General features: G+C 32.3%; 1 protein-coding gene across 1 annotated transcript; it reads left to right on the forward strand.

The window, feature by feature from the left end:
* The first annotated feature begins 123 nt into the window (after nucleotides 1–123).
* LOC105829583 lies at nucleotides 124–11906 on the forward strand. Its single transcript, XM_012668565.3, has 6 exons — nucleotides 124–744; nucleotides 2879–2924; nucleotides 4220–4450; nucleotides 4578–7416; nucleotides 7997–8228; nucleotides 8391–11906. The coding sequence occupies exons 1-6, from the start codon at nucleotides 688–690 to the stop codon at nucleotides 8397–8399; spliced, it is 3414 nt and encodes a 1137-aa protein (XP_012524019.1). The 5' UTR covers nucleotides 124–687; the 3' UTR covers nucleotides 8400–11906.
* Nucleotides 11907–17563: the final 5657 nt, after the last annotated feature.

A 17563-nucleotide genomic window follows, 5' to 3' on the forward strand; every position in this document is an offset into this window, starting at 1 on the left:
TGTGCATAATTTAATGCTAAGAATTTCGCAGGTAACCTTTCACAGAATCCTTCTTTCTGCCTGCGGTATTCTCATTCCTTCCATAAAATCTCCCGGGAGGGGGGCTAAAACGGAGCACACGTGGTAATCGCATTACGTAATAATAATGAAAACGGGCGCGCGAGATTCGAGATCGCCGCCCTTTTCCCCGCGCGCTTTCGCCGCCGTCCGCGCGGGCGCAGCACCCTGGCGACGACTCTCGCTAAGTGTGGTGGTTGCGCTGGTGGTGCGCGAGGTGGCGGAGGGGTCAGTCCCCTTCCCCGATATTGTCAAGATGGAAGGCGCACGGGGCTGACCACCGCGTAGTACGCCGTCACGGCAGTATGGATTTCGCCGCGTCGTGATTCCGTGTCGCAGCACGGTGCAGCCGCAACGACGAGTTTCGCTCCCCTACGACGTTCCGTCGTCGTCGTCGTCGTCGTCCCGCGTTCCCTCCCGGCGCGCGCGGCGAGGAAGAGGGGAAAAAAAAACGCGCCGCCCGGCTCTCTCGGCGTGTCCATCACCGGGACGGCACAGTGGTGTGTATCGCGCGATCCGCGAGAGGTGGAGGGGGGCAGATGGTGTCGCGCGCGATCGTACGGCGCGATCGAGCGCGGTAATGAGAGAAGAGCTGTCACGGGGACGGAGTAACGGAGCTAGCCCACCACAATGGTGGATAACAGTTGTATTATCGAGGGGAACGTCAAGTTTCGCGACGGCAAGAAGGTGAGCGAGAGTCCTCTCTCCCCCTCCCTCCTTCAGCAAAATCGTGTCCTATGTGTGCGTGTGCGTGTGCGTGTGTGTCGATAGCGTTTTCCCCTCGTCCTTTTCCCTTGCCTCCCGCCCGCTGCCTTCGCCCTTACGCACGGGGATCGCGCTCCATTTTTCCCCCCCTCCTTCTCTCCCCCGCGACGACAATTGCGCGCGCGAATTCGCCTATTATCCGCGACGACGTCCCCGACGCGCCGCGCGGGGAGCGGCGCATTGCGGGGGTTGATGGACCGGGGGGAAAAGTGAAAAGGCGAGAGGAAGGGGTGAGGACTTCACCCCCTGCACGCGAATTCGGGAAACGTGCGTCGGACGCGCGATGCTTATCGACGAGTCACCTGTGTGCACAGCACGCTATCGCCTCGCGCACGATAAAAATTATGTAACGATTACGCGGGGGGGCGGTTTTTTTTTTATTTTGCGTGTCGTGCGTACGTGCACTTTGCGCGACGCGTCGCCGGCGGCCCGTTAAGTTTCCGCGTTGTACAGGCCGCTCCAGAAGCCGAGAACCGCCGCGCGGCGATTGCGGGACTGCAGCTGTCGAGTTTAATTTTCAAGATTTTTTCATGTAGATAGTTGTTTATTAATCCTTACCGCACAATGATTTGTCTCTGAAAAGACAAAAGAGATGAACGTTATCGCTCATCTTTTACCTCACGTTCACGTTTTTATTCGTTTGCGTTATAAAATTATTACTAAATAGATATCTATTTAATAATTTTTTTCTAACTAACTGTCATTAAACAAATGTAGAGTCTATTAATTAAACATTAAACATTGGCTCTACTAATATTGACGAAAGTTCAGTTTTCGTATGTTCACGTTTATTTGTTTTTTTTTTTTTTTTGTAATGAAAACGTTATTAAATAGATATCGTTAAACAATTGTCGCATTAATCCTTCCTTATTTTGATATGAAGCTCAATTCATATTTGATTTTTTCAAATTGCATAGGTGCGTAAAAATTAATTTGATTGAAACCTTTTGACTTTTTTAGACTTTTAGATTATATTTGTATTATTTTCACAATTTTGTTCAGTACAATTTTTGTCAGATATTAAAAAAAAAAATGTTTTAATAATAATTGGTTTTTTTTACGATTTTACTGGCAGTACAATTTTTAAAAATGTTTTGAGATTTCTAATGAAAAAGATCTTATAGGAATTATGTAGATGTTTGATTCCCAACATGTGTTATTTTATAGATTATCAGAATAAATATATCTATCATGTCTGTTATCAGATACTTTTATACCGATAGCAAGATTTTACTCTCTTTAACACGTATTTAATAAAACATGTTAAGAATTAGATTTGTCTTTTGCAACATTTTTTTATAAAAAATTATGTAACGATTACGCAAAACTGAAAAAAAAGAGTTTCTAAAAATATATTTAATAATATGTATTGCGTGTATAAATTTTAATAATTTTTATTTATGTAATTTTTTAATTATAAATGAAATATTAATTGTTTGTATTATTTGTGTATTGATACTCTGCGACATTTTTTCAAGATATTTGGGTGAAGTTGATGCTTCAAGTGATTTTCGAGAAAAGAAATTACATTAAGAATAGGCTGTAGGAAGTAACTAATCCAAGTCTATAAAAAGGTAGCTTTCGTTTGCTAATAAGAGGGTGCTGTAGTAAAATACTTGAGAAAAGATAAAAGCCTCTTACTTTGATCATGAAAACGAATTTTTATACTACCGTGCTTGATAAAAATTATAGAGTACAAAACAATATAGATCAAATAGAAAGAATTTTCTGTAATAAATTATTTATTTATTGTTAATGTAATAAAATTAAATAAAGTCAGTTATAGCTAAAAATATTGATTTTAAAATCTATTACTTTTAAATGAAAATATTGTTATTTTATTTTTATTTTAGATAAGTAAAAGATAAGGAATTATAGATGTACCTAAATTTTTTAAATTAATTTATTTTAGTATTTAATTGTGTGAATGATTATTTTGTAAATACAGAAATAGACTACACATATAGTATTTTAATAATAATAATATTAATGTAATAATATTATGTATAATTGTACTTTGTTATATTATATCTGAGCAATGCAATTTGTTTTGCAGTGGAAGTCGAGATGGTGCGTTATGCGGAAATTATCGCCAGTAGCAGGTAAAAGTCTCACGCTGTTTTTAAACGCAATCGTTAACAATTGTCTTACTAGCTTGTCGTTTACCTTAAACGAGCTAATAATAATCTGTTATTAATGAGACTTTGATAAGATTGTGTTAAAGACATGGATATGCAGATTTGTATTGTATCGCCGCTGTTGCATTGTACGTAGCGGGTGAAAGAAAGGAAAGGGAAGCGAGAGCAATAAGATAATAAACAGGAAACATTATACACTCTTGAAGCGTCCCTACTTTTTGCTTTCGCTATCACGTTGATACGAGCGGTATCTCGCAATTTGCATAATAGACCCCATCTTATCTCTGTTGCGTTGTGTCTGCTTGGCAAACTGTGCAAAATGCATTACCTATTTTAAGGTATTCTTTGTTCTGATTTTACGGTTGAGGAAATGTTGAATTTACCGCAGAATAATTGTTGTTTTGGCTCGTTACACTATGTTTATAAAGAATGGATTATTAATGGGGCTTTTTTTCAAAATTGGCTTGAAACTTTGATGCATTGATTAATCTTTTATAATATAATGACATAACATTCCGAATATATTTATATAACAAAACTTATATTTTATAATAAAGTTTTATTACATATAAATAAACTAGTTAGTCACTTTGATTTAATATAGTTGAAATATTGTTTGTATAATTGTTTAATATTTATTTGTTTAAAATTAATTGTAGCAGTCGTGTTTCGTTATAAATTGATGGAATTTGTCATCGAAAAATTAATTAGTTCCACCTCCCTTTCTTTTTTTCTCTCTCCCCCTTTAAAGGACCCTTCGAGCTTGTTATCAGTACAAAGGACCCCTCCTTTGGACTTCCTAGGGTGACAGCTGGCACATCTGTTGCTCTGCCTGAAGCAACAAAAAAAGTTTCCAAGAACAGCTTTGCTCCTGGCAATAACCATTAATATATAATCCCTGTAACTTGAGGATATTTTAAAACTAAGAGAATCTGAGCGCTTCATAAATTTTTCTTGAAGACTTAACGAAGAGAACACCTAAACATATACCACATTATTTCAAGATATTGATAACTATTTCCGTAAATGGAAATATTGTTGTTACGACTCAATTTACTGAGAAATAATACATATAGTAAAGCGTAAAACGGCTTTTATATATATTAATAAATATCAGATATGTATTATTTTGTGTACACATGCATGACATAAGAAAACAATTTTTTCTCTAAATTATTAACGAAAATATGAACAAAAAGTTAAAAATATTATGTAATGTTAAAATATATGCAAAATAAATAATTTTTTTTTATTAACAGATTGTTTGCATTTGCAACTTTATGGGGACAGTAAGGATCGTTATAAGCAAGGCCAGACAAAAGCGTCCCTAAGTTTGCAACACTTTTTGGGAGTGGAGAGTGGTTTCACACTCGATAAAGAATCTAATACGATTGCAATAATTTGCCAAGACGTGACAGTCGTTCTCGCATTTGATACGCGAGAGCGATTGATACAGTGGCAAGTTAAGATCTCGAATAATTTAGGCGAAGGTAAGTTATTGCGAAAGAAAGAAAGTGAGAAGCATTTAATGTGTTATAGATACGCAGAATGCTATGGAAAATTTTGAGATAAAAATTTTTTATCGCGGATACTTAATTTGTCAAATTTTTTCAACAGATCAACAATTCTTGATACTCATCTCCTCGGTACCGTCGAAAGCGAAGTTCACTAATGGGCCGGCACACTTGCACATTCAAGACCGTCGTTTCTGTATCACCATCGGCATACCTCCCCGGCTCGTCGGTATCTGGGAAATCGCGCATCTCCGACGGTACGGTGTAGTCGAAGGTAGATTCTGCTTTGAAGGCGGTTCGAGATGCGGCCGGGGCGAGGGGCTGCACGTTCTAATAACTGATCAGGGGGATGACATAGTTAAGACACTGCAATTGGCGGCCGAGGGAAAACTTACCACAAAGAAGCGATCGCCGCTTGGTAAAGAACAATTGTCGACGCAGGATAGTCCAGGGCGACGTCAGTGCTCTCGCGCCGAGACCAGAGCTAGCGATTTCTTCTCTTCGACCGTATATTCAACGTCGACGTATGAGGAACACTGTGACAGCTGTAAAAATGAGAGTTCGCCATATTGGTCATCCGCGGAAAGCAGGCAGCAGACGGATCTCGACGGCGATTACAGCTGTAGAGACACAGTGTCTATTTCGGAACTACCTGATCAGCAGCCTGGTGGCGAATGGCGTAGCTATTCACTCACCCGTCAGGGTGCAACAGGCCTCGAAAGATGCGCGAGTTGCATCAGTAAGCTCGGTACCGTTTCGAAATCGTCGACCTTGATCACTACTGCCACAATAAGCGGCATAAGCAGTCCCGCTGCTAGCACGTTAAACAATCTAGGATGTCACTTGCAGCCCCGTACCTTCGACCGGCTCTCCCTATCCTCCTACAGCAGCAGCAGCCACGAGAGCGATTATTCCAGCTCACAGCAAATCGAGTGCCAGTGCGTGCAGAAAACCGCCCAGACGGCGCAGACGACGGCTCGTCAAATGTCACCGATCCCGAGCACGTTACCGCCGAGACCGCCGAAACCGTCCCAACCGCCCTCACTGCCAATAACCAGTCAATCCGTCACTGCCAAGAAGCCTAAGAAACCGCCGATGCCACTGCCTGTTGAGCAGCAGATCTGCGTGCACGCTCGGAAGCCTCAACAAAGTCAGCAGCAGGCTCAGCAACAACCTCAACAACCCGTAGCTCGCGGCGCTGCGGGATCTTATGAAAACTACGACATTCCCAAAACGATTCTGGGACATCACATGCTATTGGAGCAGGGTCCACAGCCGGAACAGTATTACGATACACCGAGGAAAATAAAGGAATGTCTTACACTGCCAAAAACTTATCCTAATTACGACACACCTCAGGTACCGCAGGCTGTGGTCCTGCAAGGATGTGGATGTCCCGCGAAACTCAAAGTTCAGTCACCTAGATCTTCAGGATGTCCTTGTCACAATGTTATGAGCTGGGCCGGCTTTGTCTTACCTTATTGCCGGCGTGGCGCGGGAATTGAACCTACCGGCGTCACGGTTCATCCCGTGAAGCTCTCGGGTGAGGGCAAGATGCCAGTGGTGAACGCCAGTGGAGAGGTTTCCATTTATGCAACGGCAAAAAGGGTAAATATAAATGAAACGACTGACGAAAAGGCAACGGAGAACTGCGGCTGCGCCGCGGGAAATAAATTGAACAATTACGAGAACGTTGAGCCGGTAATAGATACGCAACCGGAAGCGAAACAAGCGAATTACGTGAATATCGATTTTACGCAATCGCTGGAGCATTACGAGAACAGTAAGGATGTTTTAACGAAGAGTAGTATCTCGCAGGAAGAGCTTGAGAAATTCGCGGATCAATTGAAAGAATCGGCGCCCGAAGCGCCGAGCGACAATGCTTCGAAGGTTTGCGAGAAGTGCGGCCACGCGAAGGAAAAGGAAAACGATTATTTGGTCATGGATCCGGAAAACAAACAAACTCCGAAGAAGTCGTTCCCTGCTTATTTGCCGATGCAACCAGTTCACAACGCTTGTTCGAAGGAGATCTTATCTAGGCTCTGCAGCGGCATTAAGAGTTCCAGTAATCCAACGTTATCGGGCTCCACGTTGCTCGAGGTGAATAAGAAGCGTTCCGATTCGGAGTATCGCGTACCAGGATCAGCAATGTTATCTAGCCCGTATCTCAGGCGTCGTTATCTGGACGTAGGCAATGTCGCGGAGTCCGGTGGTAGCTTAGGCATACTTCTCAGGAAACGGTCTTATTCTGCAGAATCCGCGCATTACCTGGACGACGAGAGTCACACTTTTTCGTCCACGCTTACCATTCACAAATGCTCGAGCGAAGCCGATAAGAATTCTTTGATAACCAGTGAACCGCAAAGCTCGGACGTAAACTCCGAAAGCAAAATCAGTAATAATCATGAGAGCGGACAATTGTTGACAGCCACATCTCAGCCGTCGTTCATTAAGATCCGACGTTCGTCGTCTGTACCATCCAAAACCGGGCACAATAGGGATTCCTCGAGCAGCAATGATTCCGGCGTCTCCACTGGCTCATTGAGTCACCGAACGGCGGAGTTCGTTGAGTTTGAGTTGTCATTGGCGACACCCGCCACCTCAACAGTAAAGCAGAATATGTTATCGGTTTGCCGTAAAAGTCCGCCACCCACGTGTTATCATAGCAGCCTGCCAAGGAAGTCCAAGTCCAGCGATCCTCTCCGTGAAATTTCCTTCCAGTTCCAGAAAATCAAGATACCAACGAAATCTTCATCCGCGGAAGCCGACATACCCACCTGTTTACCGAAGACCACGAAGGGCTTCAATAGTCCAAGTGAAGTCTCTAATGCACCTTATATCGATTCACGAAGTACCAGTAGCGGTACTTCCGACATGTCAGATTACATCGAAACTTTGTCGTTGTCCTCGCACTCTTCGTCCGATACGCCTGACAGCCTCAGGTAAGGTCTTACCTATTTGTAACTTTTGCGGAAGTTCCTATCTTTTCTCTAACTTAATTTAAATATGAGTTTATTAAAATACATAAAGTTATATAAAATGTATTGTTCCTTATGTATTGTTATAAGATTTACAAAATTTGTGTAGGATATTTCAGAATGTTTTATGTTCCTTTTAGCTAGAAATTTTTTTCTATATATAACTATTATTGATTTTTTTTTAGCCTTATAAAATTTATCATTTTTTATTTTACATATTTATAAATATATTTAATGAATGACATTTATAAAATAAAAAGTAAACTGTTTTGTTCTAATTTACTAATATTTTGTCATCTAATACACTTATATCATTCACTTATTTTAGTTTCACACATGACTGATTTTGGAGATGTTTTTTGAGATTTTTTATTTTTTAAATATGTAAAAAATAAAAACTATGATAAAATTTAATTAGACAAAATGATTTTATGCACAGTTTGATCATAATAATTAAGAATAAATTACGATCAAATTATTAATTATTTCTAATAAATTAGTTATTTGTATAATTAACATAAGAAAATTATGTATGTTTATATAGATTAGGAGCCAGAACGGTGGCAACGACTCTTCGACCGCGTAGCGGAAAGGAATACTATAAAATCGATCGAAGTATTTTAGTAGAACAGGGACGGATTCTCACAACGGCATCTGCTAATTATGCAAATATCACTCCGGTGTTAGAAAAGAGCGAATCGCCATCACCTGGTTATATGAGTAGTTCACCTTTTGAGCAACCACAACCCACTCGTGAGCATTTTCTATTTCCTGAAGTAAGTATACAAAAAATAGATAGTCTCTAGATTTATTTGCGTTAAAATTTTTGCGATAATTTAAATATTTTGACGTAAAACGCAACAATTAATGATTAGAAACATAATTGTCTTATCCTTGTAGTCTTTCGAGGTGTAATGATCATATCATTTTTTTTGCAGGAAGCTTGAACGTGCAATTTTGTTTGGGAAAAAGAGTTAAAAACTTGAAGTTCCTAGGAATTCCAAACAAAATGAGTAAAAGTATTCACGGTAGAAATTATAATTGGGGCATTGTGACTATTTATACTATACGCGGATATCTGGGGTAACAAGCACACTTTTGAAGTATTTATCATTCGTCACATACCAATATATACGTAGTATAGCATGCCAAATAATCAAAAATTTATAGTTCTTAAAAATACGTTCTTTAACTCAATTCGGATGTTCGTTTTATTGATATTTTCGTAAAGTCTTCCTCTAAAGAGCACAATCATAATCTAAAAAATGTAAAAAAGAAAAATCAATCTACAAAAGTCTAGGTACTAGCGTATAGTCGAAATAATGTCAGTAATCAAATACTTCCTACAACGACTCAAACAATTTCTAAAATATGCTCAATAAGAAAACTAATAGTTTGTATAGTAAGAATCCTGCCCTAGGATAAAAGATATGCATCTTATACTTTATATCGTTTTTTAAATAATTTCTTATTTTGTATGAGTATACTTCTATATAGACTATTGTACAGTCATCTTTGGAAAAAATTGAATGAGATTAATAACTTTTAGAATTTCAAATCGGAATTCTTAATATTTTATGGATTATTGAGAACTAAGGCATAATGAAATTGTAACGTTTAGATTCTAGTGTTTCTTCGTAATTTTACAATTTGAGAGCATTGAACGCTAAAATAGAAACGCATTGAATAATGTTTCTTTTTGAGCTTCAGACTCAAATTGGAAGCATATAGAAATGGTTAAAATAAATTATTAAAATTAAAATATGACAAATTTGCAAAATATTGAAAACATCAAGAATGGCAATCTATAAATTATGTGCATTCTATAAAATTTTAAGAATTCATATTTGGAGAATATCATTAGAAATCGTTTGTTTGTACTGATTAAAAAAAATATCTATCCACATTCTGTACAACCAAAAAAATGCACTGAACGTAATCAGTTGCATAACATTCACAGGGTTTTCATACTTACAAGTTACTTTTTAAAGATTAAGATAAAATGTTACAGCCTTTAATGGTCTTCTTTCTAATGGGACACACACGATGTGTGTAAATACCATTGTCTCTGGGCAATCAAAGACGGCACTATATATATACATATATATAGATATATATATAGATTATAAACAAGTATTTCTGAGAGACTAAGATTTACGAAATTCGTAAAAATCATGTTATTTCATGATTACGATAGGCGCCAATAAATATTTTCAATTTTTATTTATTTTAATAATTATTTTTATTTTTTAATTAATTTTACTAAATTTTTTAAATATCACAAACATCACTTAAATGTAACATGGTCTTTTACATTCTGTCCACATATTTATTCTGATTTCATTTATTGTTATATTGTACTTAATAGTTCATATACTTAAATATTTATTTGTGATTTATGTAGGCTATACACACATTTTTACGTAGCGTTTACCAAAAATTATTTATTTCGAACGGTGCATATTCTATCTAATACGCTAGATACAAATAGGTAAATTATGAAATTAAGTAATATATTCACAACGATTATTTTAAGCTATATTGATATTCTATTTCTAATATCTTATTTATAAACATATAAATTATGCATATAAACACACTTATTTTGTGCTTTTTGGATTTTTATTTTTTTTAATTGTTTTTTACGAGAAGGAATTACAAATTTTTGAAAAATATAATTCATATAATATTGCACATACAGTAAATATATCATGCTGAGAAAGTTAGCATAATAGTGATATTAAACGCAATAATAAAATCTTAGAGTTATACATTTGTAAGGCCGATATAATTAATGCACAGAATTTTGTTTTATATCCACTATACATTATTATACTACCTGGCAAGTAAATCAAATTAATGTTTATGATCAAAATCATGATTGCCATCATTAACCAATGCAGATTTGTAAGCATTGTAACTTGCGGGACAATACATATTGTAAGATGTGATTGTAGATTGCAACATCATGAATAACTTCATACAAAGCACAAAACGATATCTTTCAATGTCTAAGAAAATAGAAATATTAAATTTTTATTTTCTTAGATATATTAGATATTTTCAAGAATCTTTTAGTACGATGTAAAGTTGTTTTGCTGTTGCAGTCTTACTACATCTTGTTATATCATTCCTTAACTAACATATGGAATTGTTTTTCCATTAGGCCAAAACTTTAACACATTGTTTTGTATACAAGAGAATATTTTTTACTCTTAAAACTTTATCCGTTTGTGTTCTATATACATACACTGTTATAATAGCATTAAATCCGTAAAGTCTATATTGCAATATGTATTAATTTAGACTGAAAACATAATGTTCTTTCACAATGTGTAAAGATACATACAACTGATTTTATATAAATTATAAAAGTATTAAAAAGTAGTATTATTACAAGACTGAGAAATAGTTGGTGTAATGACGGTAGGAAATATCTACAATGCTAGAATGTATAATTTATATGTACAGGCCTATGCGCAAAATTGGAAATTGATCATTTATAAAACCTCTGGTTTTTCTTCTGTCTACTGTGCATTTCTCAAAAAAGACCGTTATATCTACTAATGTTATATCACCGTTATCTACCAACATGCAAACAAAAATATTTTTTTGATTTTTTATTTGTTTAAAATATAGAAATTATACAATAGTTAACTGCATCAAATAGACAGTAGAAGCCTTAATAAAGTACTGTATACAAAAGCGATTTGTAGGAAATGATACTAAGACACATTGAATTATAAGGAAGTTTGCGTATTTTGGTTAGATATTTTATGCAAATGTAATAGTACGCAGAATAATTAACTTTATATTTCTCTTTATGTGAAGTTTACAGCCCCAGGAAATTCATAAATTGTAATATCTTAAAAAAAATGTATTTATAAGATAGAGAATCGTCATTATATACCATGATCTGTATGTATACGTTGCGTGCGCACACACATGAGTACATATAACGAATGTGAAATTGCATGCATTTGAGCAGGAGAACGTATTGTGCGGAATTTTCTTTCTCCTTTTTATACATTTTTTATATTACATTTGTATGTTATTAATATACATATATGCATATGAGATAAAGTAAAACATTCTTTTGAATTGATGATCAATTAATACTTCAAATTTAATTAATTAATTAACTTGAATATTTCGTCTTAAGTATCATATATGTGAAGTAGAAAGTCATTTATAAACTCGTGCTAGTCAGGAAGTACTGTATTGTAGTCATTATATATTTTTACTGCAAGAAAATTGTATATTATGCATAGCTTAAAAATTAAGCACATATCCACCGATTTATTTCATTCTTGGAATTATTTCCGAGTTCGGAAGAATTACGGATTAAATATTTGTTATTCTATGAAAATGATGAGGAGAAACATTGTATTTTATATTGATACATAACACTTTGTGAAGAGTGATAGTATAATAAAAGTAGATTAAACAGTAAATAAACATGGCTTATTAATTTATTGAACGATTTATTCTACTTGCTTTTATCATAATTCTATCCCTGATTATTTGATACTAAAAATGTTATATTTTTATTATTGTAATTTAACCCTTTAATAAGAATCTTCCAATGAAGTAATTTATAGAAAACTTTATTTTCTAAAGATTTTTGGGATCTTATTAAGTTTGAGTGATCTCGAAATTATACAATTAAATAATTAATTGATTCTAAACGAAATATATGTCTGTTCGTCTTGCTTAAAATCCTCAAAAATTTTTGCATCTCTCTAAAATGAAATAAATATACATTTAAATGAAGATTTCAATATGGCAGGCAAAATGTTAAAAAAATTAGATTGTCATAAAATTTGGTTTTGAGAAGTTTATAGGATTGCTGAATTTTAATTTAACATATTAACATTTAAAGAGATAGTCTTTATGCACGAGTCCTTATGTCACAGGACTCATAATCATAGTTTGAAAGTTGATGCGCTTGTAGGGATCCATCTTATTTAAACTAATACGAACTTTAAATAAAACAAAATTGGAAAAACTTAGTATTACTATTAGCAATTAAAAAATCTCTAAAACCGAATATCTCTTAATAATGTTATTTTTTCCTCACCTTACATACTTTTATTAATTACGTTATACTTATTAATTAATTTATTATTAGTTTCACTATTATCAGTCTTACAATATCATTTATTACACTACATTTTGCATGTATATAAATTCTATGTAAAAAACTAATATATAAATAAATAAAATATATAAATTAATTGGAAAAATATTGATAAATAATATGTATTAATATTAAATTATTACTATACATATAATAGCAAAGAAAATATATTTCGCATTTCGTTGAGATACACTTGACAGATCATAAAAGTAACGAAGAGAATGATTTTGAATTATAAGATAGGGGTGAGAGTTCAGTTTGCAGTCGTCAGAGATTCCCGAGAAATGGCTCCTGGTATTAGGAAAGCATATTAGCAAAGAGGTTGCAGGAGGTAAGGCGCTGCGCCTAGCACCACCTATCGGTGCTACCCTTACCTTACTTACTCCATTAACGGTCGGTAAAATAAACGGGTCGGTAAGTGAGGAAGTTATATTACCTCTCGCAACTTCTTTGCTCAACATGCTTTCCTGCTACCAGAAGCGATTTCTCGGGGATCTTTGACGATTGTAAACTGAAAACTCTCACTTACCTTGTCGTACGAAATTATTCTTTTCGCTACTTTTATGATCTCTCAAGCATTTCAACGAATGCGAAATGTTTTCTGCCATTATTTAATAATAATTTAATATATATACATTATTACTTGTCACTCTCATACTTGTCTCATTAATACTTTATTAATTATATATATTTATTTTTTATATGGAATTAACATATACGGAAAACATAGGTAATAAATGATATTAATGTAAAAACTAATAAGTAGTAACAGTAAACTTATTAATGTAAATAAAAATAGTCAATTGTAAAAATAAATTCAAATCTTTTATTTCATATATTATTAACTCAACAGACGGAGGCTTGCCCAAACCACTTTTAACAATCATCTTCGCTAACGTGTAAATCCCTAATATTTTAGAATTTTAGACGGTCTTACGATGTCGAGAAATCCAATTCTTGCCTAACTTAATTACATTTTTCTACCATTATTTAATAATAATTTATATCTTTCAAGTATTTTTACACATACATAAAAAAAATTCCTATTTTTACTTCTATTTAATTATGGTCTAGGAAAATAAAATATCTAACTTATTTAATTATTATTATATTTATTACATAATTATATACGTTTAAATCCCAAGAACCGAAACATATAACAATAACTAATGGATTATAAGATTTAAATTTTATTAGAAATAATATATTTTAAAAAACTGTTCATATATTTTTATTTATCAACACTATTAACAATTTTATAACTTAATTACTGTTTTTTATTATGTTATCCAATTTATAATAATTTACATTGCTTGTATTGTCTACATGAAAAAGATTCATAATAAATATAATGCAAATAAATAATCCTTATAGACGCAATCTTGAAATTTATAGCACAACTCTGTGCCATATCCAAGCGTATTCACGGTAACATTGATAACATCAATATTCTATATCCAACCTTTATTTCTCTCGCATTAACTATATTTTTATTACAGATATACTTCACAAAAATACAATTTCAAATATTTCTTATTTTTATAAGAGTAGTATGAGTAATAAAAATATCGTTTCACAAATATTCGATTTCATATGTTCGTTAGTATAACATGAATAATTCTTTTATTAAATAATTTTTTGTCATCACAGTTTTTATCTTTTCTAGTGCAATACACATACACAACGCTTGAAACAAGATAATTTACAGTAATTAAACAAAAATATCGCGTTTATGCATCTGTGCACACGCACACGCGCGCGCACACACACACACACACGCACACACACACACACTAAAATAATACGTGTATGTATAGATGCATATTATATTATATTATTATTATTATTTGTATGTAGAAACAATTTATAACAGTGCTTTTGCTTCTCTTTGCTATCTGGCATAAAAGTTAATTTATAATTTCACATATAAAAATAAATATCAACATTTCAGCAGATTAAAGACAAAATTGTACACATTTTGATCTTTCCATCATCCAAATATATTCTTTAAGTTATTTCATTTTTCTTCGTACTACAAATCTCTCTGCACGCTGTAGCTTCTAATTGTATATTTGAATATTTATATCAATATATATCTCTAAATTATAAGTTTCTTATATAAATATTTTTTTTAATAATGAATGCATTTGTTTTGCGTATAGACCAAAAACCCAAATTAAACTGGAAATAATATTTTTACATGTAAGCATGAGTATAAATGTGTACACACACACACACGCGCGCGCGCGCGCGATATATATATATATATATGTGTGTATGTATGCATGTATGTATGTATGTATGTACGTATGTACGTACGTATGTACGTATGTATGTATGTATGTATGTATGTATGTATGTATGTATGTATGTATGTATGTATGTATGTATGTATGTATGTATGTATGTATGTATGTATGTATGTATGTATGTATGTATGTATGTATGTATGTATGTATGTATGTACTGAAAAAGAGTTTGGTAACAACTATCAAATGTTGCATGAAATAATACAAATATTAAATTAATGTAACTAAAATTTTCTAATTATTTTGATATAAATAAATTTCATATTTACTTAATATTACCACACTTTTTCAGTGTATACACGCATTATTACGCTGTTTATTACATCGATTATTACATTGGTGTTCTATACAATCGTCGATATTACATATTGTTTTCTATCGAAACTCAATCGAGTCATAAATCGGTGCTACTTAAATGTGCAGAAAAAGATGTAATACATCGTTTATCGATCACCAAAATTAAAATTATTTAATGTTGTGTATTTAAATGTCCATACAATTTATAAGAATATCAAAATTCATTTCAGAAAAGTATGTATTTACCAAAAATTTTCAGCACTTTATTTATTACATCTCATAATATTAAAATAAATTCAAATTAAAATTGCAAATTAAATTATTATAAATTTTGTGTATATGAGGCTAATTCGTAATTAATTTTACATCTGTAGATATTTGTAAAAAGAAACAATGACAATCGAAACATGAAAGTCTTATAACAATATATAACAAAAATTAACAGGCACATTGTTGAACAAATATGCCACTATAAGGATTTGGTCTAAATTTATATCAATTTTTTATTACTTTACTAAAAATTTAAAAATAATAAACTTTTAAATCTGTATCTTCCATTTCTCTGTTATACACCGAGAATGCTCTATACATTAAACCGTTTAATAGATTCAATGGCACTTGCATTGTAAAGCTCATATAATATAATGTATTTATATGTGTAAAATATGTTAAGGTATAAATTTTCTTGGAAAAAAAAATACTTTTTATATCATGAAATTCGAGATATTCTGCATTGTGTTAAACAATTCAATATTTTTGTTTCAAAAATATTGCCATTTAAAAGAATCAAATTATATACGATTATATTTCTAAAGAAATAATTTAAAAATTTTTTAAATAAAATTAGACAAGTAATTAATTATAAAAAATTTAATTATTAAATACTAATTTTCAGTATGTAAAAAGTAAACAATAATCGCTTTTTATATACCTTTTTAAAATATTTTATATATACCAATATACATAATACTTTTAAAACTTTGTACATTATTAACTTTCTCCTTCCCTCTCTAGCTTAAAAAATATCTCACGTATTTTCCAGTATATATTTAACTAAAATTACAATTGAAATATTAAATTATTAATTTTTTTGTATTTTACATTGAAATTATTTTATATTTTTAAGAAGGCAAAATTATTTTAATAACACTGGTAACAGTAGTACTGTAGTGACCAAGAACAAAAAAAATTTTAATCTTTGCAAAAGCCCCGAAAAAAGTTATATTTTGATAAATATAAATTTATAAAAATGTAAATTTATTAATTTTTTTAAATTCATAGCTTGTCAAATCTTATTAACAAGTATGCATTATATATATAAAACTAAACTTAATGTAAAAGAATAAAAGTATATATCTTGATTTTCATTGAATTTAGTGATTTCCAACCCAGATATTTATGCACAAAAAACTTTATAAAAAAAATACACAATGTAGAAGAATGTAGAATATGATTATAACGCGTGAAAATATTTGTTTCATTAATATGCATCTTCTATTAAAAAAAAAACCTACAAACTACATTTAAAAAACAGAATAATGTATTTTTTGCATTAAAAAATATTTACTTAATGGAATACTCTTTTGTTAGTACATTTTTTGTGTAGTGTATGTGTGTGTATGTGTATGTACGTGTACATAGATTTTATATATATATATATATATATATATATATATATATATATATATATATATAAAATGCACATACATACTCTTGAGAAATATAGTCATAACTTGAGATTTGTGCAAACAGAATTAAACTGAACGTACGTTTAAACACTTTATTTTTAAATGTGTAATTATTAATATCTTACTTTTTTGTTTGTAATATAAACTTATTGTATCATTCATAATAAATACTTCTTTCTTAAATATTAATACTTCATTGTGATTTGTATAAAAATAATTTTTCTTTATTATATCATCGGTCTTATTTTCTTTGGTCAACCTTACTTATAAAAATAATTAATGACAAATTAAATAATCGGTAAAAATAATACTATACTAAAACGCGTACTCACAAAGAATTATTTGAAAAGAAATAATGAATATACTCTTTTCAAATCATGACTATATCTTTCCAGATGTTACTATATGTTTCTAGATAGACTATATGCAGACTAGACTCTAGTGCTAGCTTATGGAGTACTAAAAAAATTATTTTCATTTGTTTAATAATATTTTATCCTAATCTCTAGAATATTTCATTGCCACAACTGTTTTTAATGTAATTAACCATTAGAATTTATAGCCTTATTAGGCAATAAAGGTCATTATTATTAAATATACGCAGTTTTTAACAAAAAATAAAAGCTTCGCTTTTTTATGTATTTTTAATCGCAAAATCTAAAAAGCAGTCTTTTAAA

The sequence above is a fragment of the Monomorium pharaonis genome, chromosome 7, assembly GCF_013373865.1.
Source record: "Monomorium pharaonis isolate MP-MQ-018 chromosome 7, ASM1337386v2, whole genome shotgun sequence".
In the NCBI taxonomy this organism is placed as follows: Eukaryota; Metazoa; Arthropoda; class Insecta; order Hymenoptera; family Formicidae; genus Monomorium; species Monomorium pharaonis.

Excerpts from the sequence above, each read along its gene's own strand:
- LOC105829583 (XM_012668565.3), top strand. The coding sequence starts at position 688 with ATGGTGGATAACAGTTGTATTATCGAGGGGAACGTCAAGTTTCGCGAC. Across the intron at positions 745-2,878 it reads AGTTTCGCGACGGCAAGAAG|TGGAAGTCGAGATGGTGCGT; the intron begins GTGAGCGAGAGT and ends TTTGTTTTGCAG. Across the intron at positions 2,925-4,219 it reads GAAATTATCGCCAGTAGCAG|ATTGTTTGCATTTGCAACTT; the intron begins GTAAAAGTCTCA and ends TTTTATTAACAG.